General features: G+C 44.7%; 1 protein-coding gene and 1 long non-coding RNA gene across 5 annotated transcripts; one reads left to right on the top strand and one right to left on the bottom strand.

The window, feature by feature from the left end:
• Positions 1–27,374, top strand: LOC108645256 (embryonic protein UVS.2). 4 transcript variants are annotated; one of them, XM_031900440.1, is made up of 14 exons: positions 1–726; positions 1,909–1,936; positions 3,257–3,316; positions 3,606–3,737; positions 5,628–5,745; positions 8,991–9,169; positions 9,915–9,996; positions 10,216–10,343; positions 10,440–10,555; positions 11,019–11,244; positions 12,039–12,157; positions 12,553–12,775; positions 19,382–19,497; positions 26,756–27,374. In XM_031900440.1, the coding sequence occupies exons 1-13, from the start codon at positions 661–663 to the stop codon at positions 19,408–19,410; spliced, it is 1,506 nt and encodes a 501-aa protein (XP_031756300.1). In that variant the 5' UTR covers positions 1–660; the 3' UTR covers positions 19,411–19,497; positions 26,756–27,374. The 4 variants fall into 4 exon arrangements, with proteins under 4 accessions (XP_031756300.1, XP_031756302.1, XP_031756301.1 ...); XM_031900442.1 differs by lacking the exon at positions 26,756–27,374 and adding an exon at positions 21,097–21,289; XM_031900441.1 differs by lacking the exon at positions 26,756–27,374 and adding an exon at positions 20,702–20,939.
• LOC116410249 lies at positions 21,678–22,852 on the bottom strand. The gene is made up of 3 exons (XR_004222203.1): positions 22,750–22,852; positions 21,992–22,027; positions 21,678–21,851 (listed from the first exon to the last, which is right to left on the bottom strand). It is a non-coding gene; the product is annotated as an uncharacterized LOC116410249 (long non-coding RNA).
• Positions 27,375–27,549: the final 175 nt, after the last annotated feature.

Genomic DNA, 27,549 nt, shown 5'->3' with positions numbered 1-27,549 from the left:
CAGTTCTAATGTGTAGCGCTGGCTGAAAGCTCGGACTCAGGCACAATGCACTGGGATGGTGCCTATACACCAATATATGTGAGAAGTAAAGTGCTGGGTAATAAAGCAATGGTATTTACCTCTCCTTTGTACCTTATTTATCTGTTGGATCAGAATGTTGGAATAGGGTTGGAAGGACTAACAAAAAGCATTATGTAAAGGCCCAGAATAAAAGAGAACCCAAGTCTCGGCTATTCCATTTAAAGACATTTTTTTCAAGCCGTTGGTTGAAGGTGCCTGGTATTTTATCGAGGGAATAATAGTAGCCAGGCAGCTCAAGGCAGGCATTTATACGTCATCTATTAGAGCAGCCATAACACACTACATGTTTGGGCTATGGCCTTGATAAACCTACTTATCATTCTCCAACTACAAAAATTATATTATATAACCAAGGACGAGGAGTTTCCGACCAAAGAGAAGGGAGAGCAGCTCAGCCAAGGGGGCTGCCATTATTAATATTTGTTATGATTGTAGACAAGAGGGCACTTTTACATGGTATAACTTGGAGGCCAATCGGCTGCCTTCCCTCCCATTCCACTGCTACTGGGCTCTAAATATAAGGGCTTGGGAATTACAGTATGAGAGTTCAGGAGAATTCCTCAGCTTGCACAATACAATATGGTCTGCTCCATTTGTGCCATCCTTATCTCCTGTCTTTTTGGCCAAGCATTGAGTAAGTATCAGGTAAGTAAAATGGACTCTTTTGCCAACACTTCTGGCTATTCCCTTTGCCCCATACCCACGCTTTGCTTCTTACCATTCCCTTTGCCCCATACCCATGCTTTGCTTCTTACCGTTCCCTTTGCCCCATACCCATGCTTTGCTTCTTCCCATTTCCCTTTGCCCCATACCCATGCTTTGCTTCTTACCATTCCCTTTGCCCCATACCCATGCTTTGCTTCTTACCATTCCCTTTGCCCATACCCATGCTTTGCTTCATTCCATTCCCTTTGCCCCATACCCACGCTTTGCTTCTTACCATTCCCTTTGCCCCATACCCATGCTTTGCTTCTTACCGTTCCCTTTGCCCATACCACTGCTTTGCTTCATTCCATTCCCTTTGCCCCATACCCATGCTTTGCTTCTTACCATTCCCTTTGCCCATACCCATGCTTTGCTTCTTCCCATTCCCTTTGCCCCATACCCATGCTTTGCTTCTTACCATTCCCTTTGCCCCATACCCATGCTTTGCTTCTTACCATTCCCTTTGCCCCATACCCATGCTTTGCTTCATTCCATTCCCTTTGCCCCATACCCATGCTTTTCTTCATTCTATTCCCTTTGCCCCATACCCATGCTTTGCTTCTTACCATTCCCTTTGCCCCATACCCATGCTTTGCTTCTTACCATTCCCTTTCCCCATACCCATGCTTTGCTTCTTACCATTCCCTTTGCCCATACCCATGCTTTGCTTCTTACCATTTCCTTTGCCCCATACCCATGCTTTGCTTCTTATTATTCCCTTTGCCCCATACCCATGCTTTGCTTCTTACCATTCCCTTTGCCCCATACCCATGCTTTGCTTCATTCCATTCCCTTTGCCCCATACCCATGCTTTGCTTCTTACCTTTGCCCCATACCCATGCTTTGCTTCATTCCATTCCCTTTGCCCCATACCCATGCTTTGCTTCTTACCATTCCCTTTGCCCCATACCCATGCTTTGCTTCTTACCATTCCCTTTGCCCCATACCCATGCTTTGCTTCTTACCATTCCCTTTGCCCCATACCCATGCTTTGCTTCTTACCATTCCCTTTGCCCCATACCCATGCTTTGCTTCTTACCTTTGCCCCTTACCTTTGCCCCATACCCATGCTTTGCTTACTGAGGATTCTCAGAATGCTTAAAGCTGTTTGTCTAATTTCAGGCCACCTTGTCACCCAATAATAGTACTGGTAAGTGCTTTGCTTAATTATTTCATGTACTGCTATAAGTCAGAAACTTAAAAAGTGGCCCCTTGCTTATTGCAGTATACAATAATAATGTAAGGATGAATGCCAGATCACTTGCTTAGCTGGTAATTACAGAGTTCAGGTTTGCTGTAGATTTATTTACAAATTTATTTACAAGTTGCCTTTTATAGCTCTGTTCTGGGAATAGGGTGCAGCATGGAAGTGGAATACAGTGCCGGGGAAATGGAATGGAAAGGGTGACAGCTTGGATTGATATACAACATAGGCTGATGGCAGTAGAGCACTCGTGCTGCCAGCCACCAATAGATGATGCCAGCCATTTGTTTCAATGCAATGTATACTATATATATATACAGGGCCGCCATCAGGGAGGCACAGGGGGATAATCGTCCCGGGCCCGGGCGTTTTTAACTTTAAAGGGGGCCCGGCCATGTTTCCTTAGCTCGGGCCCCCTTTAATCAACTCCAGGCCCTGTCATTAGTTGTGTCCTCCACTATGTCCCGCGGCTCCCCGCTACATCAGCGCGTTTAAAAGGTTGCGCCCGTGCTTACTGACATCACGCGCACAGGACGCAACCTTATAAAAGCACAGAAGTAGCGGGGAGCCGCGGGACATAGTGGAGGACACCACCGGAGCCGGAGGAAGCAGGCGGAGCCAGACGAAGCAGGAGTCCACTGGGGGGAGGGAAGGGGGATCTGGAGGATGCTTGTGGGGGGCCCTGGGGGAAGCAGGAGGATGCTGGGGGGGCCCTGGGGGAAGCAGCAGGATCCTGGGGGAAGCAGGAGGATGCTGGGGGGAGAGCCGGAGGATTCTTGGGTGGCCCGGGAAGAAACAGGAGGATGCTGGGGGGGAGCCAGAGGATGCTGGGGGTAGGGAGCTGAAGGATGCGGAAGGAAGCAGCAAGGAGCGGGCCATAGTATGAGTAATTTGGGGGAGGACCACCAATGTTTTAGGGGGCCCTGGGCTGGCTAGCAATGTTTTAAGGGGTCCCTGCCCTGGCACCAATGCAAAATGTAACCCCTGGCCACCAATGTTTTAAGGGGGCCCTGGCTACCAAAGTTTTAGGGGGCCCTGGCTACCAATGTCTGTATGTCCTTTGTATTGATGGGAGGGGTCACTGGGGGAGGGGCTATTGGGGGTGTGGGAGGAGGGGGGCCCAGAAAATTTTGTTGTGAGGGGCCCTGTGATTTCTGATGGCGGCCCTGAATATATATGACTTAATATGTCCATATCACTATAGAGCTTTCATGGACTCACAATCATGTTCAGATTAAAGCAAAATTTGTTTTTCCCCCACCCTAGGAAAAAGTGATCCCTTCGGCCAGGGCGATGTCTTCAGCAGGATCTTAAAAGCCAACCAAGGTAAACTGGGGCAATGAGTACACACAGAGATTCCCATGTCCTTCAATGGAAAGGTAATGTCTCCTGATCAAAAGGTGATTTTACATCGTCAACAAATGCCCCATGTAAAAATATCCTTGGGGTTGCAACCCTGATGGTAACCAGTAGCAACCCTAGGAGTGACCAAGTCTTTCAGATGTAAATCTATGACTCAGTGCTTTATTGTAAAAAATAGCCATAAAGCAGAACAGGACTGTTGTCCTTCCAAAGAAAGGCAAGTGCCATCATTTTATGTTTATTTTTGAATCAGGAAATGGAGTCCCACGGGTTCAAGAAGACATTGCTGTTGGGGTCTCACGTAGTGCCATCACCTCCACAGAATGCTTATGGCAGAAAACAAATGAGACAGTGTATGTGCCGTACACACTGGATAGTAAATACAGTAAGTTCTTCCAACAACATTTCTATGAAGATTCTCATTCATCCAGGTCATGATATACAGTATCTAGTAGAATTCATTCTAAAAGAGTTTTTCTTGAAAACGTTTCCCCAACTCATCCGAGCGGCTTCTTCAGTTCAAATGACTGGAAGGGAATTCCCCGGCATTTAAACCCATGAGGGTAGAACAGTTACAGACATCCAATCACAATGCTTCCATTGATCGTATTCAGTTAGGGGTTGGCTGAAACTGACAGGTGTAAGAAGGTGAGATCCAGTCACAGTGGTACCAATGGCAGTCCTGCTCTTAGTATGTTCATTTGAAAAATCAAATAGCTAGGTCAATCTACATCATGCCAAAGAGGACCCCAGAGAAGTAAAGATCCACAGGGTTTAAGTAGATAATGGGCAATTTCTGGGCATGAGGGGCATGGTGGGTTGGGGTGGGCCCTGTTAGGTAAATTGCATAGGGCTCCATGATTTCTGATGATGGTCATGCTGAAAGGTCTGTTTTTATTGCCAGCTCTTACAGGGAGCCAATGGGGTCAATTCACTGTGTAGGCGACCTTTCCAATCTGAAGTCTCCTGTGTAAAGGTGCCCATACACCTTAAGATCCGCTCGCTTGGCGATGTCACCAAGTGAGCGGATCTTCTCCCGATATCCCCCACCTATGGGTGGGTAATATTGGGAGAATCCAGGCCAAACGATTTAATTATTACGGCGTGTATAGGCAAAGTCGGTCCGGGGATCTAATTATTACGGCATGTATAGGCAAAGTCGGTCCGGGGATCTAATTATTACGGCGTGTATAGGCAAAGTCGGTCCGGGGACCGCATCAACGAGCTGATGCGGTCCCCAATCTGACTAGATTTTTTAACCTGCCCGATCGATACCTGCCCGATTTCAGGCCAGATATCGGTCGGGCAGACCCGTCGGTAGTGCCCATACATGGGCCAATTAGCTGCCGAATCGGTCTAAGGGACCTATATCGGCAGCTAGAATCGGCCTGTGTATGGGGACCTTAAGGGTGCCTCAGGTGGAGGGTTGGACTGGCCTACCTTCACCCCTTGTACCCAAGACCTACTGGGCTGCAGCCTAGGAGAATTCCCATCAGCCATTGCTTATTTTAACTGTGGGCCTATACTACCTATATAACTGTTGGCTGTGATAGTAGGTCCAGGGTGTCAAGTTTTCTGGGGAGCCCGAGTAGACCCACTAGGCCCTAGTAGGTCAGGTGACCACACTGGGCTCTGCAGAATGGAGTGTAATATGGTAGGCACTTCTGCATATTTACTTTAAAGAGGACATACAAGAGATAGTGGGACACCCAATGCTCAACAAGTAGCAAAGGATGATGGGAGTTTGAGTCTTAAAGCAACACTGCACAATAAAACATTTTTTGGTGGCCCAATAAATGCCAATGACTTGACTGTCTCTTCTTGGTTTTATACCCTCATTGCCACTGTATCTCTGCTTTAGTTTGATTGCTTATCAATCTCCCTATGTTAGATACCACCAAGATGGCTGATAGGGAAAACTATGTTGTGCAAAAGAATCAAGATGGCCATACAGGTTAAGATTTTTATCTCATTAACAATTACATTTGCCCATTGTCTAGTTGTTTGCAGGACAAAGCAGGTAGTTTCCAGCTTCAACTAGACGATATAGCTTGAAATGGTCGTTTTCGTTGATGGACAAATCGTACTTTTAAATGATTGTTTCAGGATAAGCTTGGTCCGACGATAAATGAAAAAATCTTTCGTTTTAGAGAATCTGTAAGCCCTCTGTTTTTATTTTAATGATGCCTTACTTCCCCTTTAAAATGGAATGCACAGACACCCTTATGTGCAATAAACAGAAATTCACGTTTTTTTTTCCTCTTGCTTCTCACAGGTAACAGTGAAGTTAACACAATGACGTCGGCCATGGAAGTGTACGCCACCCTGACCTGCGTGCAGTTTGTCCCTTACACTGATGAAGATGATTATGTCAATATAACATCTGGCGATGGGTACGTTTACAAGCGCCAACAAGTGAACAGATCTTCTCCCGATATCCCCCACCTACGGGTGGGCGATATTGGGAGAATCCAGGCTAATTCGGTCGTTTGGCCCTGGGACCAAACGATCGAATTGTAACGACGGGTAGAGGCAAAGTCGGTCCAACAAGCCGATGCGGTCCCCGATCCGACTAGATTTTTTAACCTGCCCGAGGTCAGATATCGGTCAGGAAGGCCTGTCGTTTGTGCCCCTACATGGGCCGATAAGCTGGTGAATCGGTCTAAGGGACCCATTTCAGCAGCTAGAATCGGCCCGTGTATGGGGACCTTTACGGAAACTTACATCGGGTGTGTCCTGGAAGAGCCACAATAGATATAATTAGTAGATATAACTCTTGGGGAAATTGTACTTTTTATGGCTTTTCCCAATTACCCTACCAACCACATAGTATTTTATATATTTTGGGGGGGGAAATTATGAAAAATATCACAAGAAAACAGAAGTCTCTATTTATAGGTGCATGCCTCCGCCCCTTTGTGACATCAGACAAGGGGCTGGTGGGCCTATAAAGAGTTCCATTGCCTGGCGGGTAAAGGGTCCCTTTCACCCTAAGAAATAATTCCAAATTGTTTTCTATTGTGTTTGTCAGGCAAAATAAACTTCACTTACACTATAGAAATGATTTTAATCTTATGACCAACTGGTAGCCAATCAAAGCATTAGAATACTGACAGTGATAGACCAACCTGTAACCAATTGAAGCATTAGAATACTGACAGTGATAGACCAACCTGTAACCAATTGAAGCATTAGAATACTGACAGTGATAGACCAACCTGTAACCAATTAGAGCATTAGAATACTGACAGTGATAGACCAACCTGTAACCAATTAGAGCATTAGAATACTGACAGTGATAGACCAACCTGTAACCAATTAGGGCATTAGAATACTGACAGTGATAGACCAACCTGTAACCAATTAGAGCATTAGAATACTGACAGTGATAGACCAACCTGTAACCAATTAGAGCATTAGAATACTGACAGTGATAGACCAACCTGTAACCAATTAGAGCATTAGAATACTGACAGTGATAGACCAACCTGTAACCAATTAGGGCATTAGAATACTGACAGTGATAGACCAACCTGTAACCAATTGAAGCATTAGAATACTGACAGTGATAGACCAACCTGTAACCAATTAGAGCATTAGAATATTGACAGTGATAGACCAACCTGTAACCAATTAGGGCATTAGAATACTGACAGTGATAGACCAACCTGTAACCAATTGAAGCATTAGAATACTGACAGTGATAGACCAACCTGTAACCAATTAGGGCATTAGAATACTGACAGTGATAGACCAACCTGTAACCAATTAGAGCATTAGAATACTGACAGTGATAGACCAACCTGTAACCAATTAGAGCATTAGAATACTGACAGTGATAGACCAACCTGTAACCAATTAGAGCATTAGAATACTGACAGTGATAGACCAACCTGTAACCAATTGAAGCATTAGAATACTGACAGTGATAGACCAACCTGTAACCAATTGAAGCATTAGAATACTGACAGTGATAGACCAACCTGTAACCAATTAGAGCATTAGAATACTGACAGTGATAGACCCACCTGTAACCAATTAGAGCATTAGAATACTGACAGTGATAGACCAACCTGTAACCAATTGAAGCATTAGAATACTGACAGTGATAGACCAACCTGTAACCAATTAGAGCATTAGAATACTGACAGTGATAGACCAACCTGTAACCAATTGAAAAGAATACTGACAGTGATAGACCAACCTGTAACCAATTAGAGCATTAGAATACTGACAGTGATAGACCAACCTGTAACCAATTGAAGCATTATATACTTACAATGGTGGATCAATGTGTAGCCAAAGTAATGATATAATCACAGTGATAGACCAACTTGCTTCCATATGGATCAATACAGCATTTAGACTTCAAAAATTAGCACAGCCAAATAGTAACTGTGGCTAATTAGGGTATTAGAATGCTTACAGGGGTAGATCAACCTGTAGCCAGTAGGAGCATTAGAATAGTTACAGTGATAGATCATCAGCCTGTAGTTAGCTAGAACATTAGAATACACCTAGTTGTAAACCAACCTGCAGCCAATTGGAGTGTAAGAATGCTTAAGGTGGCCCTACACGTAAAGATCCGCTCACCTGGCGAAGTCGCCAAGCGAGGGGATCTTCTCCCGATATCCCCACCTACGGGTGGGCGTTATTGGGAGAACTTAGGCTAATTCCGTTGTATGGCCCTGGGGCAGGGCCGCCGCTCCCTATAAGCAGAGTACTCAGTCTGCATAGGGCACCAACTCCCAGGGGGGCACCATCCCAGCTGCTCCAAAAAAACATTTTTATATATTATAACATACCCCCCAACACTGTCCCGCCGGTTTTTATAGCGCATCCCGCTGTCCCGGATAGTTCAATCAATCTATGGGGGCTATTGGGGGCACTTACTATGGGGCATTGTCTATGGGGGCAATTGGGGGCACTGTGTGTGGGGCCCCTATAGTAGGCTGCCCTGGGGCCAAACGATCGAATTATAATGACTGAAATAGGCGCAATCGGTTTGGGGACCGCATCAGCTCCCTGATCTGACTGAATTTTTTAACCTGCCCCATTGATATCTGGACGATTTCAGGCCAGATATCGGTCGGGCAGGCCAGTAATTGTTTCCCCTACAGGGGCCAATAAGCTGCTGAATCTGTCCAAGGGACTGATATCAGCAGCTACAATCGGCCCGTGTATGGCCACCTTTAGAGTTGTAGACTAACCTGTAGCCAATCAGAGCATTAAATTATCACAGTGCTAGATCAATCTGTCGTCAATCAGAGCATTAGAATGTTTACAGTGCTAGATCAACCTGGAACCAACTGGAGCATTAGAATACTAACTGTGATAGACCATTCTCTAACCAATAGGATCATGTGGTAGCTTCAGCCTATAGCTAACCAGACATTAGAATGCGCCCAGTTGTTGACCAACCTGCGTTAGAATGCTTACAGCAATAGGCCAAAGTATTTAGATATTTACAGTGATAGTCCAACCTGCATCCATACAGATCAATATAAGATTCACACTTCAAAAATAAGTACAGCCAAATGGCAACTGCAGCAACTACTGTATATATCGGTGTGAAAAGTGGTTTGAAGATCTGTTTATTAACCCAGTTTGTCAATAACTTTCCTATGTTTTATTCCAGCTGTTGGTCCTACATGGGGCGTCAAGGAGGTGCCCAAGTGGTGTCCGTAGAGAAAGGTTACTGTACTTCCGAGGGGACAACCATGCACGAACTCAACCATGCCCTGGGCTTTGTACATGAGCACTCCAGGAGCGACCGGGATAACTATGTTAATATAATGTATCAGTACATCTCACCAGGTATGTGGGGTTAGTAACATCTCCACCAGAAACTAAAGGGCCCCCATGCTCTATAATGTTCCAGCTGAGATGTACTTAGTACAGGGGAATACATAAGGTGCCCTGGTTTCATAGTATGTCTTTGTATAGGCACAGGGGGGCTGTTCCTGCAGTGTAATGATTAGTATATGGGAATTCCTATGCTGAACCTGTATAATGAACATGTACCTGTTTCTATATAGACTATGAGACAATATATTGTATTTATGCTCCTGCATCTGTATTATGGATCTTTTTTCAGAAGGGTGAGAGTGCTTTGTATTGTTTCATTGATGGAGGTTGTTGAATTCATATAAAAGGTGCATAAATGCCCAGGGTTGGACTGGGGGGTGCAGGGCCCACTGGGCCCCCGCTGGCTGAGTCACCCGCACCCCCTAACTCCCCCCACAGGGGCCCCCGCTGAGCCTCCCTTAGCCCCCTGCAGGGTCCCGCACCCGACGTCCTTCCCATGAGCGTTTAATGCGTCAGGGGAGGAACAGTCGGCCAGGGGAGCGCCGGCAAGGGTCGGATCTGGGCCACCGGGGCCCACCGGGTTTTTTCCCCACCATCTCCACCAGAAACTAAAGGGCCCTTATGCTCTATAACAGTGATGATCAACCAGTGGCTCAGGGCAACATGTTGCTCACCAACCCCTTGATGGAAGTTGCTGATTTTATATAAAAGGTGCAAAGACGCCCCAGCCCTTCTGACCTGCTGTTTATGATAGGTGACATCGTCAACTTTGAGATAATGAATACCAACAACCTCAACACAATATATGACTACCGCTCTATCATGCATTACCCAGCGTGAGTATATCATTATATACATATACAGTATATGAGTATAGAAGGGTTACGGGAGATAATAATGAAAGTTTGAGATGATGCCTCAAATCTAATAATAACTATACAAAAGCTTGGGGTGGGGAAAATGCATCCACACATGAATATATATATATTGTGGAGATAATACAACCTCTCCTGCTGCCTTGTGGCTATATGACTTACTTCTTGCCTTTATTGTAGGTGGGCTTTCAGCAACACAACTGGAAAAAACACTATAGTGGCCAAGCTTAACCCCAATATAATAATTGGAGCGGGAAGCACAATGACCAGCTTGGATATTATAAAGATAAACCGGCTCTATGAGTGTGGTAAGCACCGAGCCAAGTGCTCAGTAAATGGCTTACACCCATCTCTGTATTTTATGGACCATTCTAATGATTCCTAATACATATTTTCCCTTTCAGATGTCTGTAGTTCTCTCCTTACTGATGCCAAGGGAACTGTCACCTCAGCCAATTATCCATCTCCTTACCCAAATAATGCCAAGTGTGTGTGGGTCATCCAGGCACCGTCCGATTTGGTGATCAATCTATTACTTCATATACTTCATTTTCTTCTATTTCTATCTTGGTTCAGGGTTGCTTAATCTAAATCACTGTTTATTCTAGGCATACTATATGTGAGGGGCTCCTTATATTGAGGCAAAACAAAGTGACACCCCAAGAACATCAGGTTAGGATCAAACCTACCCTAGCAAGCACACAGGGGTTTGAATGAGAGAATGGAAAATGAATGGGAGAGGAATTAGACAGGAACAATAACAAGAGACAAATGACCAAACTACAGCCTCAAAGGGCCACAGCTTTTTCTTAGCCAGGGTCCGTGACTCCCATTTGAAAAAGGCAAAATTGGAAGGCAAAAACATCCATCAGTATTGCTTACTTCATAGTATATAAAATGGATTAAATATGTAAGTCTATTATTAAATACAGGAAGGTATAGTTTCCCTTTAACACACGCTGACATTAACGTTGCCCCTGCAGGTAACCCTGACGTTCGCTGCCTTTAATCTCCAATCTGCCCCAAACTGTGCCTCTGACTACATTAGAGTTTATGATGGGCGCACCAGAACTTCCCCGCTTCTACTGGACAGAACCTGTGGGTCTAAACGCGTTCCTGCACTGATCGCCTCATCAAGTATGATGTTAGTGGAGTTTGTCGGTAGTAAAAACCTTAAAGCGACTGGTTTCAGTGCCTCATACAGTACAGGTGAGTATGGGTTGGCTACAGTGCCGCCGTTGTATTAGATACATATCATACTGGGGGGAAATATATACTATGGTGGTTCTTAAAGGGCCACTACACCCCACTGAACTATGCTGCCAATAGTATTACTCTGTACAACCAATGAACATACTCGTTCCTGATAATACTATAAATGTAGCATTCCATTCATGTTCTCAAACCCAATATTGCACGACTCTTGGGCCATAGAACCACAATCAGAGAGGTTTAGGCCCATTTGCCACCCTAAGTTGACCAAAGTGGTGCCACATCCGCGGCCACCCCCCAGGCATCACTTTTCAGCTTTCTGTTAGAGTGTTATAACTCTACAAGCAGGTGATAGGAGGTGAATAATGGCTAATGGATTGCAAGAAAGACTGAAACTGCAGGAAGACCTTCATAGAATCTAGGGAGTAGATACACACAAAAGGGAAATAAGGTACAGTATAGTTGTTATTTCATTGTATGTTACACAAGGAAACTGGCTCAGTAGGGAGCACGTAATAAAGTAATGGCACCTAAAGCATCAAATATGGGGCACCAGTAAAGCCAACGACAAAAGCCTTCTCTCATTGCTTCGTAGGACCCCTTTCTATTGGCTGCAATGTGAAACTCTGTTAGAAGCCCATTGCCTGAAACTCTGTTCTGGAAATGGGTTTCTGGGTCCGACTGACTTGCTAGAATTTCTGTTATTGGTCAATCCCCTAATCCATATATATTAGATGAGAAGCTGATAAATGAGGGATCCTGTTAATGCGCTTTCTTTCTGTTTCTACCAGTGAAATGTGGAGGCACTTATTACACCCCATCAAGGAACATCACTTCTCCTGGATACCCCAAGAATTACCCCCCTAATAGCAACTGTTCCTATATCATCACTGCTCCGGCTTCCCATAAGGTAAGGAGATACTCTCATCCAATATATAAATTAATTCTCTGATTTGATAGACATGCAATGATCCTGCCAGGAGAGGGAGGGCAAGATCCCAGTAGGGCCCAGCTTTGTGGTTACAGGAGTGTATAACTGAGCAGGGAAACATAAGAAGATGGATCCTGTTTCAGTGAATTAAGCTTTAGCCATTCTGCCTGGCCTTCATGGAGGCTGGAACAGCAGGGGGCGCCCTTGAAACACATTCATATTTTTTAATAGTGCTTATATCATGAAATCTAAAAAAAAACCAATAGTGTAAGTTGCACTGCTCCAGGGACAAATCCCTTCAGGTCTCTACCTGTTTACAGAATGTAAAAGCACCAGCCTCTGCTCAGACTTCTACTGTTCCTTCTGTCTTCTAGGTCTCACTGAGCAAGATCAGTTTCTATACACAAAATAGCCACACATGTAGCAATGATTACCTGTCTGTGTATGATGGGACTTCCACTAACGCACCCCTCCTGAAAACATTCTGTGGACCCCTGTTCACCCTTTCGGCCACCTCCACTGGTCAGAACATGTTCCTCAGGTTCATCAGTGATCAAACAGAGCAAGCGCCCGGCTTTGTGCTGACATACAGTTTTGGTGGGTATTGAGTAGCAACGTTATGATAAGTCTCTGGCCAACTCCATGTAACATTCTGCCACTTTACTGATCATCACCCAATCATGTATTTTCTATTTGCAGTGCCTATATCCTGAAATGCAACTTAGAATATGGATCCAATTCCCCTGGTGATTCAGATGTCATTCATATTGAATCCTAAACATCTTGGATATCTTAGCAAGCATTTATGTCCTTAGATGGTCGAGTAGAACATAGCAATTTTGAAATATGTGTTCAGAATGTCTTATTTCTCTTTAGAAATATAAGGGCAGGACTGCTGCTTACAATGGGGATCAGATCTGTGCCACTGTGACAGAATGCTCTGTTATACAGATAGCTAGAATCTCAGCCATAAAGCAGGGCAGGACTGCTGCTTACAATGGGGGGGGGGGTCAGATAGGATCTGTGCCACTGTGACAGAATGCTCTATTATACAGATAGCTAGAATCTCAGCCATAAAGCAGGGCAGGACTGCTGCTTACAATGGGGGGGATCAGATAGGATCTGTGCCACTGTGACAGAATGCTCTATTATACAGATAGCTAGAATCTCAGCCATAAAGCAGGGCAGGACTGCTGCTTACAATGGGGGGATCAGATAGGATCTGTGCCACTGTGACAGAATGCTCTGTTATACAGATAGCTAGAATCTCAGCCATAAAGCAGGGCAGGACTGTTGCTTACAATGGGGGGGATCAGATAGGATCTGTGCCACTGTGACAGAATGCTCTGTTATACATATAGCTAGAATCTCAGCCATAAAGCAGGGCAGGACTGCTGCTTACAATGGGGGGGATCAGATAGGATCTGTGCCACTGTGACAGAATGCTCTGTTATACAGATAGCTAGAATCTCAGCCATAAAGCAGGGCAGGACTGTTGCTTACAATGGGGGGGATCAGATAGGATCTGTGCCACTGTGACAGAATGCTCTGTTATACAGATAGCTAGAATCTCAGCCATAAAGCAGGGCAGGATTGCTGCTTACAATGGGGGGGGGGATCAGATAGGATCTGTGCCACTGTGACAGAATGCTCTGTTATACATATAGCTAGAATCTCAGCCATAAAGCAGGGCAGGACTGCTGCTTACAATGGGGGGGATCAGATAGGATCTGTGCCACTGTGACAGAATGCTCTGTTATACAGATAGCTAGAATCTCAGCCATAAAGCAGGGCAGGACTGCTGCTTACAATGGGGGGATCAGATAGGATCTGTGTCACTGTGACAGAATGCTCTGTTATACAGATAGCTAGAATCTCAGCCATAAAGCAGGGCAGGACTGCTGCTTACAATGGGGGGATCAGATAGGATCTGTGCCACTGTGACAGAATGCTCTGTTATACAGATAGCTAGAATCTCAGCCATAAAGCAGGGCAGGACTGCTGCTTACAATGGGGGGATCAGATAGGATCTGTGCCACTGTGACAGAATGCTCTGTTATACAGATAGCTAGAATCTCAGCCATAAAGCAGGGCAGGACTGCTGCTTACAATGGGGGGATCAGATAGGATCTGTGCCACTGTGACAGAATGCTCTGTTATACAGATAGCTAGAATCTCAGCCATAAAGCAGGGCAGGACTGCTGCTTACAATGGGGATCAGATAGGATCTGTGTCACTGTGACAGAATGCTCTGTTATACAGATAGCTAGAATCTCAGCCATAAAGCAGGGCAGGACTGCTGCTTACAATGGGGGGATCAGATAGGATCTGTGCCACTGTGACAGAATGCTCTGTTATACAGATAGCTAGAATCTCAGCCATAAAGCAGGGCAGGACTGCTGCTTACAATGGGGATCAGATAGGATCTGTGCCACTGTGACAGAATGCTCTGTTATACAGATAGCTAGAATCTCAGCCATAAAGCAGGGCAGGACTGCTGCTTACAATGGGGATCAGATAGGATCTGTGCCACTGTGACAGAATGCTCTGTTATACAGATAGCTAGAATCTCAGCCATAAAGCAGGGCAGGACTGCTGCTTACAATGGGGGGATCAGATAGGATCTGTGCCACTGTGACAGAATGCTCTGTTATACAGATAGCTAGAATCTCAGCCATAAAGCAGGGCAGGACTGCTGCTTACAATGGGGATCAGATAGGATCTGTGCCACTGTGACAGAATGCTCTGTTATACAGATAGCTAGAATCTCAGCCATAAAGCAGGGCAGGACTGCTGCTTACAATGGGGATCAGATAGGATCTGTGCCACTGTGACAGAATGCTCTGTTATACAGATAGCTAGAATCTCAGCCATAAAGCAGGGCAGGACTGCTGCTTACAATGGGGGGGATCAGATAGGATCTGTGCCACTGTGACAGAATGCTCTGTTATACAGATAGCTAGAATCTCAGCCATAAAGCAGGGCAGGACTGCTGCTTACAATGGGGGGGATCAGATAGGATCTGTGCCACTGTGACAGAATGCTCTGTTATACAGATAGCTAGAATCTCAGCCATAAAGCAGGGCAGGACTGCTGCTTACAATGGGGGGGATCAGATAGGATCTGTGCCACTGTGACAGAATGCTCTGTTATACAGATAGCTAGAATCTCAGCCATAAAGCAGGGCAGGACTGCTGCTTACAATGGGGGGATCAGATAGGATCTGTGCCAGTAAGTAAATGTGTTATAAATATAAGTACAAAGCAGTACACATTCTTTTTATATAATATACATTGTTTTTATTTAATTGTGTGAATAAACCTCGTTTTGCCACTAAACTGATTATGTGCTTAGATTTGTGCCTCATTAAAACACACAAACATATTTTGGCCATTTAAACAATAGGGGGCTGCTACACAACTGAAAATGGTTAGTAAAATGTGAGACCCAAGGTCTTTTTTTTTGGATCAAGGGACACTAACACCAAATATAAAATAGTTTTTTTTGGTTATTAGAGTGCATAATGTTACATTAAGTAAAAGTTCTTATAGAGCTTCTCCAGCAGAATCCTGCAGTGAAATTACATAGTCAAATCGGAAAAACGTTGAAAACAAAGTTGCAACTTTTTCCCCACAACTTTTAATGGGTTTGAGACATTTTTGCGTCTGACCCCAAAAAGCCGGTTAGTAAATGCCCCCCCCATAGTTTCTCGGGTGTCTCAGCAAAGCAAAACTCCAGTCCCCCCTCCCTGTTCCCCCAACCTTTCCCTGTCTCTCTAATAAGCAAACAGAGCCGCTCAATGTCACACAACAATGGAACGTTTATTGTATAAATCTGTCTCTTTACAAAAAGAGAAAAGATTTAATATTGTTGTCAGCCTTCTGTTTGAAGGGCGACTTCTATTTGATTTAGCATCAGATGCACTTACCAACGCTTGCAAGTGTTTTCTGAATTCCATATTTCTTTCCTTTGCTGCAGAGGAGGCTAGCCATCGGGGACCAGATGTTATTAAGATGTTATTGTGGGGCCCGAGGATGACAAATGGGCCCCTGTGCCCCTACCCCACCCCCCGATGGCTGCCTTGTAGCAGAATTAAGTGTAAAACAACTGTATTTTTCGGAGTCTATCTTGGAAACGTTTCCCCAACTCATCTGAGCGGCTTCTTCAGTTCAGATGGCAGGTAGGGAATTCCCCGGCACTTAAACCCTTGAGGGTAGAACAGTCACAGACATCCAATCCCAATGATTCCATTAAACGTATCCAGTTAGGGGTTGGCTGAAACTGACAGGGGTAAGAAGGTGACATCCAGTCACAGTGGTACCATGATTCCCATTGATGCGGGTGTTAATCCTTCGAAGTACATGCCTGGAAGTGTGAACTGTTGTGAAATCGCTGGGACTGCGCCCAATTTGACACGACCACAACTTTTTTTACCAGGCGACCAATTTTTCCGTGGCAAAACAATTTGGTAATTGCGAAATGCACAAATTCACTGCAAATCCATGTCTGCCGAACAACATTGCTCATCACTACTTGTCTTTGATTCAGTTTCCATAAAGGCCCAGTCTGGGGACCCACAAGTTCTCAGAGCTCCTTTTAGAGGTTTGTATTCCTTCTCTTCAGCCTCTGCATTGGGTGCCACAGTTTCGGCCCAATGGTATAAAGTCCAAATAACGCCAAGTTTATGTTCCAAAGGGCGGTGGGAACCAAACAGCAAGTACTGCTCTTTCAGTTCCCTTGAAGGTGCCCAGGGCTTTCTTTTCCACTTCTTCCATGTAACAGTTCAGTAGAACTGGAGACACAGGAAAACCCATAACACCACCATGTTTTTGTCCATAGAAAACTCCATTGTGCTTGAAGTAGGTGGTATTGAGACACAGGCCCAGTAAGGAACAAACTTGTTCTGGATTCAGCTTTGTTCTGCTGTATCAGCCCAATAGTGTCAAGTCCTAATAACGCCAAGTTGTATGTTCCAAAGGGCGGTGGGAATCAAAAAGCAAGTACTGCTCTTTCAGTTCCCTTGAAGGTGCCCAGGGCTTTCTTTTCCACTTTTTCCATGAACCAGTTCAGTAGAACTGGAGACACAGGCAAACCCATAACACCACCATGTTTTTGTCCATAGAAAACTCCATTGTGCTTGAAGTAGGTGGTATTGAGACACAGGCCCAGTAAGGAACAAACTTGTTCTGGATTCAGCTTTGTTCTGCTGTTGAGGGCGGTGTCTTTTTTCAGCCGTTTCCTCACTCTGCTTATCATCAACATACAATGGCGCTTTACAGTGCCGCTTTCTATAGCACAGCCAGCTGTCCCGGGCAGTTACTTGAATGTCCCGCAATGCCTCTCTCTCCCCTGCAGCCAAGGTAGAGGTTACTTGCTAGTTAGCCATTTGTCTCTCTGTCTCTTTTTATGTCCCGCTCGGACCTTCTTACTGATTTCTACAAGTTTCACTGATGTTGATTCCTGCTGCCTCTTTCTTTCCCTCTGGCTTGCGGATCAGTCATCAGGGCGGTATGCAGCAGTTTCACAGCAGTTCACACTTCCAGTCATGTACTTTGAAGGATTAACACCCTCATCAATAAGAATCATGGTACCACTGTGACTGGATCTCACCTTCTTACCCCTGTCAGTTTCAGCCAACCCCTAACTGAACAAGTTCAGTGGAACCATTGTGATTGGATGTCTGTGAGTGTACTACCCTCAAGGGTTCAAGTGCCGGGGAATTCCCTACCTGCCATCTGAACTGAAGAAGCCGCTCGGATGTGTTGGGGAAACGTTTCCAAGATGAACTGGGAAAAGTCCAGTTGCTTCAGACCTAATTCTACTAGATAGAGCAGGTGTTACAGCTCGGCAGATGTTTTTGCTCCACCTGAGGAAGAGAAAAAGGATTTATCATATGAATTCAGTGTATTAGATAAAATGTTGAAATAAATATATAAAGGACAAGGAATAATTCATTGTTGGGGTACCATTATCTTAGGTAACATTTTAGTCGGGTTCTCACATATATGGGGAATTTGTAAATAGTTCGAGTTTGATTTTTTTTTTTCACAATTTAAGATATTTTGCACTCAAAGAACCTCAAATTGGAATTATGCCTCGAAAACTCAAATGTCTGTTATTAAGTGCAAAAAACCTGAAAACTCCAATGTAAAACTTCACCATCTAAATGCGAGTGAGTTTATATAGAAGTAAATGGGAGTTGCCCTGGGCAAAGTCGTGCCATATTTTTTACAAATTAGTAAATTCGAGGTATTCAAGTTTTTTTTATCTGAAAGAGTTTTCCTTATTAATAAATAAGAAGAGCATTTGATATGTGAGTTTATTAAATGTAGAAGAACTAACCAATTCCCCAACAAATGAGCCAGTAATATATATAATGGGTACAGTAGGTAATATTATCCCTACCTCACACAAAGAACAAGGAGCTCAGAGAGCTCATCCAGATTAGCTCGGAGGGGGCTCCCTCCTCGCTCAGTTGTTCATCCTGGTTATAAAAGAGAGAAGATGAAAAATGAATATTTCACAGGGCAAATGAATACAAAGTTTGTAACAGTTTTCTTTTTCTGCTTACACTGTCACTGCTCTCCCCTGATGACTCCCCAGAATCAAAATAGGGCTCGAATGGGGGCATGTCCCTTCGGTTCTCCTGGTTAAGATAAGAAAACATTATTTTATGAGATCAACTCCGATCAGTACAGAATATGATAAAACAAATCTTTAACATTTCTTTCATTGCACTTTCATCCGTTCATTGATTATTTTCTGCTTACCTCACAGTGACAGGAATGGTCACTGTCACTGGATTCCTCCGATGATGTTGGCTGTTGAAAAGACAGGAAAAGGGGATTAAAAATAAAGTCAGTTACAATCTTTAGACGACAGTCTGCGTGTTGCAGTCTAACCCAACCTATAAAACTATTCCCATTAATTCAGCCCCACAGAACTACATTAACTCAGTTCCCTAGAGAAGATGCTAAAGTGAATGTTCTGTAGGGCGATCTGATGCCGGGATTGAAATTGTAATATAATTGTCTTTGCTGCTTACCCCAAAGAGTCTGATGGGCTGACACGGAGGCATGCCCCTTCGATTCTCCTGGTTAAGATAAGAAAACTCAGATCAGTACAGAATATGATCAAACAAATCTTTACAATGTCTTTAATTGCACTTTTCCATTCATTGATTATTTTCTGCTTACCTTGCAGTGATAGCAATGGTGGAAGGGGAATGTTGACGAATGATGGTGTTCTTCCTGGATAAAACAGAGAGAAGATCAGAAACAAATATTTCACAGCGCAACTGAACGCAAAGTTTGTAAAAGGTATTTTTTCTGCTTACGTCATCTTGGCTCTTTTCAGGCTCCTGACAGTCCTAATGGGAATACAGAAAAAGGGGATTAAACTCAGTTCAGTTAAACTCCTTATTGCAGCGCAACACAACATATAAACGTAACATATTGTGCCCATTGCTGCTTACCTGCGGCAGAGCGTCGCCTGCTCCCTCCTAGTTTTGGCGAAAAAAAGAATAATATTGTGTTAATTTAGCCCCATAAATCATTCTGAGATAAAACTTGTATAAAGGAAAGTAATATAATACTGAGTGGCGCCATTTTCACAATATGTCTCCCTTCCCTTTTACTTACCTGACAGGTGTTAGTGTCAGTGGGAGTCTCAGCTGGTTCCTCCTGGTTAAGAAATAGAAAAGGCCCAGATCAGATCAATTCAATGTAGTAATGAGGATTCTGAGACAGGGTATAAATATGACAAAGGGACACGGTAGGAATGACATTAATATGGCTGCTAAAGTGTAAGAGAGCAGAAACAATTATTCCTTCTTACCTGGCGAGTCTGAGCCCCGGGTGTTTCTGGGCGCTCCTGGGTAAGAAAGGGAAATGAAAGAGATGAGCGAGGTTGTATGATTTCTGTTGTAAATAAGCCGATTGGCTGATAAGTGACTTTGATTTGTATTTATCCCTCTCTATTAGCCTAAAGGTCCCCATACACGGGCCGACTATAGTTGCCGATATGGGTCCCTTGGACTGATTCGGCAGCTAATCGGCCTGTGTATGGGCAGAACAGAGCGGCCAGCCTGACCGATATCTGGCCTGAAATTGGCCAGATCTCGATCGGCCAGGTTAGAAAATCCAGTCGGATCGGGGACCGTATCGGCTCGTTGATGCGGTCCCCGAACCGACTGCCCCATAACCACAAATGTAATCTGATCGTTTGGATCGGATTATTTTTTTTTAAGTTCCTTGCTACCCGATATTGCCCACCCATAGGTGGGGATACCGGGTGAAGATCCACTTGCTTGGCGACATCGCCAAGCGAGCGGATCTTATAGTGTATGGGCACCTTTATGCTTACCTCAATCTCCTCGCCAGGCTCAGCAATCTGCTCTGGTTCCTCCTGATGAAGAGCGATACGATTAGTTATGGGATCAACTTACTATAGTTCTGTAGCTCATTATCATTAATTAACTCAGTTTCAGCAAATAAAATAGTTCCTTTACTACTTACCTGGCAGATGTTGGTCTCAGGGGTCGGCGGCTCTGGGCAGATGTCAATGCCACATCCAACCGACGGAACCTGATTAAGAGAGGAAAATAAATCAGATTCACACATTTCTGGATTTTTCACCAAAAACCTCAATCCTCATTTTCACAAGAATTTCCATGTGCTTACAAACAATACAAATCATGGAAACCCCTTGAGCCAAATATTCAATAAAGGCTACAATTTGCCCAGCGCGGCTCCCACTGACAGCTTTTAGATTGCGTCATTTTCTATTAGGGTCTTTACACTTGGTAAATCACAGAAATATTGTGTAATTAGTAAAATACTCAATTTTTAGGGCTAAAAAGGTGCGATTCATAAAAACAAACAATAATGTAGGGTGTCAACTCCTTTTCTGCTTACCAGGCAGGTGGTGGTCTCCGGAAGAGCCTGGGAATGAGATAAACAAAGTGATGTTATTTTATAGAATTAACGGCCTATCATCTATCAAGATCTATATAAGGCACAAAATGACTAAAGATATGTTTAGTACTGGGGGAAAAAGTGCTTTTGAGAAGATATCATTCATGTGTATAAATAAATGCAGTCTGTACATGAATTTATTCTGATATGAATTCAAAGGGGAAGGGGCTGTCTCTTGCCAGGGAACCAAACATATTGAAAAGGGTTTCAGCCAATAATAATCTATTATATATATTGATATGTTATAGAATGTGCCAGATATGGTTTGTGGTAATGAATGATTTTGTAGATTTAGATATAAAAGTGGGAAAGTAGAAATGATGGGGGAATGGGGTCAGTAGTGAATATACCAGTAAATTCTCAGCGTTATTAAGGGCCTGTGACAAAGTCACATATAAATCTATAGGTCAGTAAATAATAAGGTTTCAGTAACACAAATAACCAGGAAAGTTGTGTTTTTTACATTTGGCCAAATTGCTGCTTACCACAATGATGTCGCCGGCGGGTTCGTCTTGGTGGTTCTAGGAAGGATAAAATCATGTTTTATTACAAGAATAAACGAGCAAAAATGGCCAAAAATAATAGTAAATGAAATGGCTGGAAAAGCACAAATAGTGAGCAAAGTGTGATCATTATATTGTGTTAACCAGTTCCTCCCTGCTTACCACGACGACCACATCGGCTTCATCTTTTTCAATCTAGGAAGAATAAAAACACATTTTATTACAAAAATTAATGAGAAAAAGGCAAACACATTGTAAATGCAATGGCTGGAATAGGGCAAATAGTCAGTAACGTGGGAATTTTATATTGGGTTAACCAGTTATTCTCTGCTTACCGCAAGAAATTCTCTCGGGGGTTTATTCCGTTTTTTCTAGTGAAGAATAAAAAAAGGTTTTATTATCAAAGGAAATGAGCAAATAGGCAAAGTAGAATGAATTCAGCAATACAATAGGGCGAGCAGATCCCTTGGGAATTCAGGGACACGTCTGAAACTGCAATCAGTGCCGCCCTGCAACATGGATTTATTAGACGTGTCCCTGAATTTTCAAGTGATCTGATCTCCCTACAATAATATATATATATGTATAGGATCCCTTATACGAAAACCCGTTATCCAGAAAGAAACAGTACCTGTACTTGATCCCAACTAAGATATAATTACCCCTTATTGGGGCAGAACAGCCCTATTGGGTTTATTTAATGGTTAAATGATTCCCTTTTCTCTGTAATAATAAAACAGTACCTGTACTTGATCCCAACTAAGATATAATTACCCCTTATTGGGGGCAGAACAGCCCTATTGGGTTTATTTAATGGTTAAATGATTCCCTTTTCTCTGTAATAATAAAACAGTACCTGTACTTGATCCCAACTAAGATATAATTACCCCTTATTGGGGGCAGAACAGCCCTATTGGGTTTAAATAACTTTTTAGTAGACTTAAGGTGTGGAGATCCCAATTACGGAAAGACTCCTTATCCGGAAAGCCTCAGGTCCCGAGCATTCTGGATATCGGGTCCTATACCTGTATATAGCAAGGCTATGAATAGCACTATATGAGGGATATTAGAGTAAAAAGAATAAAGTACTTACCCTCGGCACGCAAGGCAAAAACGAAAGTAAACGCCGAAACATTTTCTCTCACTTTCTCTCTATGGAGACAAACAGAAATATCCCTTTAGTTACAGTAATTAGTGAGTGAAAAATGAGTGAAACTGTCAAAAAAATTGCTGTGTGGGTCAGAACCACGACGCGCAACATTTCTTTTCATGTCCGTCAATTTTTTTTGACAAATTGTTTCCGAATTTTTGTGCCATTTCGAAAAAACAATACACCAAAGCCCCCACAGCGCCAGTATTAAACTGATTCGTTATTATTATCTCTTATTCCTGCTAACGTTGGCACCAACACCCCTAGAGCTCCACCTACCTCAGTCACCTGATCAAGAATGAGCCAGTTTGGCCGCTGCTTGGGCACTTTGACTGTGACATTGTGACATCACAACGACATCACTCACAACAAACTCTAATTACATTGACTCCAACCTTTCTGAGGTTCAAACCATTGTGACATCACACGTGCAACTGGGGCCTGGGAATGTGGGTTACACACATATAGTTACATAGGGTTGGAATAACAATGTCACGTGACCAGCCCCAGCTGGGAATGGGTGTCATGTTACAAATGGCAGTTGAAATGGCAGATCTGTATTCCTGCACAGGCAGCGATGGGTTAATGTCTGTATAATAAATCCCATTGACTTAACATTGAGGCCGACTGTGAGGGATTGTAGCGCAGAGAGGGAATTGGTTAGAAACGTGAAATTTACCACATTTGAAGAGGTTTGCAACCTGTGTCAGAAGATACCCCGCACAAGGGTATAAGTTTTACCCCCGGGGCAAGAGTGGTCCCCAAATTTGCCCCATTGACTTATAATGGGGATTGTGGCAAATAACTAGTTTGTCGTAGACCCATGAATGAGGTGTCAAACCGTGCGGCTTATTCGGGAATGGGGTGCTATGACTTTTCTAAGGGGAGGGAGGTTAATTGCCCCAGCAGGGGGCAATTAACCACCATTTGTCGTAGATCCATGAATGAGGTGTCAAACCGTGCAGTTTATTCAGGAATGGGGTGTTATGACTTTTCTAAGGGGAGGGAGGTTAATTGCCCCAGCAGGGGGCAATTAACCACCGTTTGTCGTAGACCCATGAATGAGGTGTCAAACCGTGCAGCTTATTTGGGAATGGGGTGCTATGACTTTTCTGAAGGGTGGGCGGTTAATAGCCCCAGCAGGGGGCAATTCTCCACCCATAGACTTAACATTGAGACCAACTTTGACTGAGTACCGCAAAGTTTGTCGTAGACCCATGAATGAGGTGTCAAACCGTGCGGCTTATTCGGGAATGGGGTGCTATGACTTTTCTAGAGGGTGGGAGGTTAATTGCCCCAGCAGGGGGCAATTAACCACGTTTGTTGTAGACCCATGAATGAGGTGTCAAACCGTGCGGCTTATTCGGGAATGGGGTGCTATGACATTTCTGAGAGGTTGGCGGTTAATTGCCCCAGCAGGGGGCAATTAACCACTGTTTGTTGTAGACCCATGAATGAGGTGTCAAACCGGGCGGCTTATTCAGGAATGGGGTGGTATGACTTTTCTGAGGGGTGGGCAGTTAATTGCCCCAGCAGGGGGCAATTAACCACCGTTTGTCGTAGACCCATGAATGAGGTGTCAAACCGTGTTGCTTATTCGGGAATGGGGTGCTATGACTTTTCTGAGGGGTGCGGGGTTAATTGCCCCAGCAGGGGGCAATTAACCACTGTTTGTCGTAGACCCATGAATGAGGTGTCAAACCGTGCGGCTTATTCAGGAATGGGGTGTTATGACTTTTCTGAGGGGTGGGGCGTTAATTGCCCCAGCAGAGGGCAATTAACCACCGTTTGTCATAGACCCATAAATGAGGTGTCAAACCGTGCGGCTTATTTGGGAATGGGGTGCTATGACTTTTCTGAGGGGTGGGCGGTTAATTGCCCCAGCAGGGGGCAATTAACCACCGTTTGTCATAGACCCATGAATGAGGTGTCAAACCGTGCGGCTTTTTCGGGAATGGGGTGCTATGACTTTCCTGAGGGGTGGGCGGTTAATTGCCCCAGCAGGGGGCAATTAACCACCGTTTGTCGTAGACCCATGAATGAGGTGTCAAACCGTGCAGCTTATTTGGGAATGGGGTGCTATGACTTTTCTGAAGGGTGGGCGGTTAATAGCCCCAGCAGGGGGCAATTCTCCACCCATAGACTTAACATTGAGACCAACTTTGAGTGAGTACCGCAAAGTTTGTCGTAGACCCATGAATGAGGTGTCAAACCGCACGGCTTATTCGGGAATGGGGTGCTATGACTTTTCTAGAGGGTGGGAGGTTAATTGCCCCAGCAGGGGGCAATTAACCACGTTTGTTGTAGACCCATGAATGAGGTGTCAAACCGTGCGGCTTATTCGGGAATGGGGTGCTATGACATTTCTGAGAGGTTGGCGGTTAATTGCCCCAGCAGGGGGCAATTAACCACTGTTTGTTGTAGACCCATGAATGAGGTGTCAAACCGGGCGGCTTATTCAGGAATGGGGTGGTATGACTTTTCTGAGGGGTGGGCAGTTAATTGCCCCAGCAGGGGGCAATTAACCACCGTTTGTCGTAGACCCATGAATGAGGTGTCAAACCGTGCGGCTTATTCGGGAATGGGGTGCTATGACTTTTCTGAGGGGTGGGCGGTTAATTGCCCCAGCAGGGGGCAATTAACCACCGTTTGTCGTAGACCCATGAATGAGGTGTCAAACCGTGCGGCTTTTTCGGGAATGGGGTGCTATGACTTTTCTGAGGGGTGGGCGGTTAATTGCCCCAGCAGGGGGCAATTAACCACTGTTTGTCGTAGACCCATGAATGAGGTGTCAAACCGTGCGGCTTATTCAGGAATGGGGTGCTATGACTTTTCTGAGGGGTGGGCGGTTAATTGCCCCAGCAGGGGGCAATTAACCACCGTTTGTCGTAGACCCATGAATGAGGTGTCAAACTGTGCGGCTTATTCGGCTTTGCTTTGTACCCCCGCTTACTTTATTGTGCAGGATATACCACTGGGGGCATATGGGGCTATTATATGAGAGAGTACAGACTGGGCAGGTAACTAAGCCTGGGATTCCCAGCATGCTTTCCTTTGTACCCCCGGGTACATTATTGTGCAGGATATACCACTGGGGGCATATGGGGCTATTATATGAGAGGGTCCAGACTGGGCAGGTAACTAAGCCTGGGATTCCCAGCATGCTTTCCTTTGTACCCCCGGGTACATTATTGTGCAGGATATACCACTGGGGGCATATGGGGCTATTATATGAGAGGGTACAGACTGGGCAGGTAACTAAGCCTGGGATTCCCAGCATGCTTTGCTTTGTACCCCCGGGTACATTATTGTGCAGGATATACCACTGGGGGCAGCTCCTATGATACAGAAACTGTGCCGCTGACCTGATTGGTCACAGACTGGGCAGTACAGTGTTTGGGGAATAAGGCATAGATTCCACTTTTCCCTTTCTAATGCTAATTTAAACACAAGTGTGTAATACAATAGTGAGTGTTTAATAGGCTGGGTGGGATCTTTGGCTGGTAGTGGCTGCCTAACTGATGGGCCAGATTGTGCAGTTCCATTCATCAGGCCCCTGGGACCCAGATACATGGGAGGGGGGTTGTATATAGGGGCAGGGTTGTCTTGTTGCACTGAGCCCTACGCACTCCTCAGCTAGGGGTATTCTCTGTGCAGGGAAGGCACTGAGGCCATTGTATTAAAGGGTTAATGGGCTTCCTGAGCAGAACTGCAGGGAGAACCCCACTGACCAATTGCGTTGGCCAGTGAGAAGTTTGGAGAGTCGCAGCCGCTTGTCTGTATTGGTGCCACCTGTCACTCAGGTCTCTTAAGCGGCCTGTGCCAAGTCTTTCCTGCCCCCATTGTCCCCGGTGTTAGTGTGGCTGTGTGCGAGGGCTGAAATCTCTGTGTGAGCACTAACACCTTCCTGCTTGGCTTCTAATGGACCTTCCCTCTTGTCTCTAACTAGAATGGGTTTTTCCATCAGCACGGCGCCACCACCAGCGGCACCAAAGTAAAGTACAACAGCCGCAGCGCCCAGATGTACCGGGAGAAGATCAGACAGCTGGCGAATGCTGCCATGTCCTGCGGCATCCTCCAGCTCCCTCCCCAGCGTCTTCTTCCATCTGCGTCCTCTTCATCTGTGCCGGCTCACCGCTTTTATAAGGTTTCGTACACACGCATTGGGCACAACCAATCAAATTTCCAGCTGACCACCAATGACAGGGCCCGGAGTTCATGAAAGGGGGCCCGAGCTAAATAAAAACCAAAAACTGTATCCCGGCAGGGCCCCCTTTTAAAGCGACCATCGTCCGGGCCCAGGACAACTGTCCCCCCTGATTGCGACCCTGGGTCCAGTATAGGGATAGAAAGGAGTCAGTTAAAGCATGAATCAGATACTGCCTTCCAGTCTGCCAGCGGAAAGCCTGGTGGGGATAGTAAAGGGGCACTATAAGAGTGTGTGACCCTCGGGGTAGGAAAGGGAAACCCTGGCAACTCTTGTGGATGTGATGGGTAACAACGTGTATCTGTGAAGAATTGTGTGATGACTGCACGTCTGTATAAATAAAAGTGTTCCAGATTGTGAAGTCCTGTGCATTCGTACCGATACGGAACTACAGCTCTCTGTACTCTGACAGTCTTTAGCCAGGACTTAAACTATGCACAACCTTAGTTGATCAGATTGTATGTCTAGCCAAGTCAATAAAGTTATGGATTCAATCCTAAAAAGTGGACAAAAAAAAAATGTACATCAAACAAAAA

Source organism: Xenopus tropicalis, chromosome 4 (genome assembly GCF_000004195.4).
Source record: "Xenopus tropicalis strain Nigerian chromosome 4, UCB_Xtro_10.0, whole genome shotgun sequence".
NCBI classification, from domain to species: domain Eukaryota; kingdom Metazoa; phylum Chordata; class Amphibia; order Anura; family Pipidae; genus Xenopus; species Xenopus tropicalis.
The sequence above is the reverse complement of the archived record's forward strand: the minus strand, read 5'-3'. Positions and strand labels throughout refer to the sequence as shown.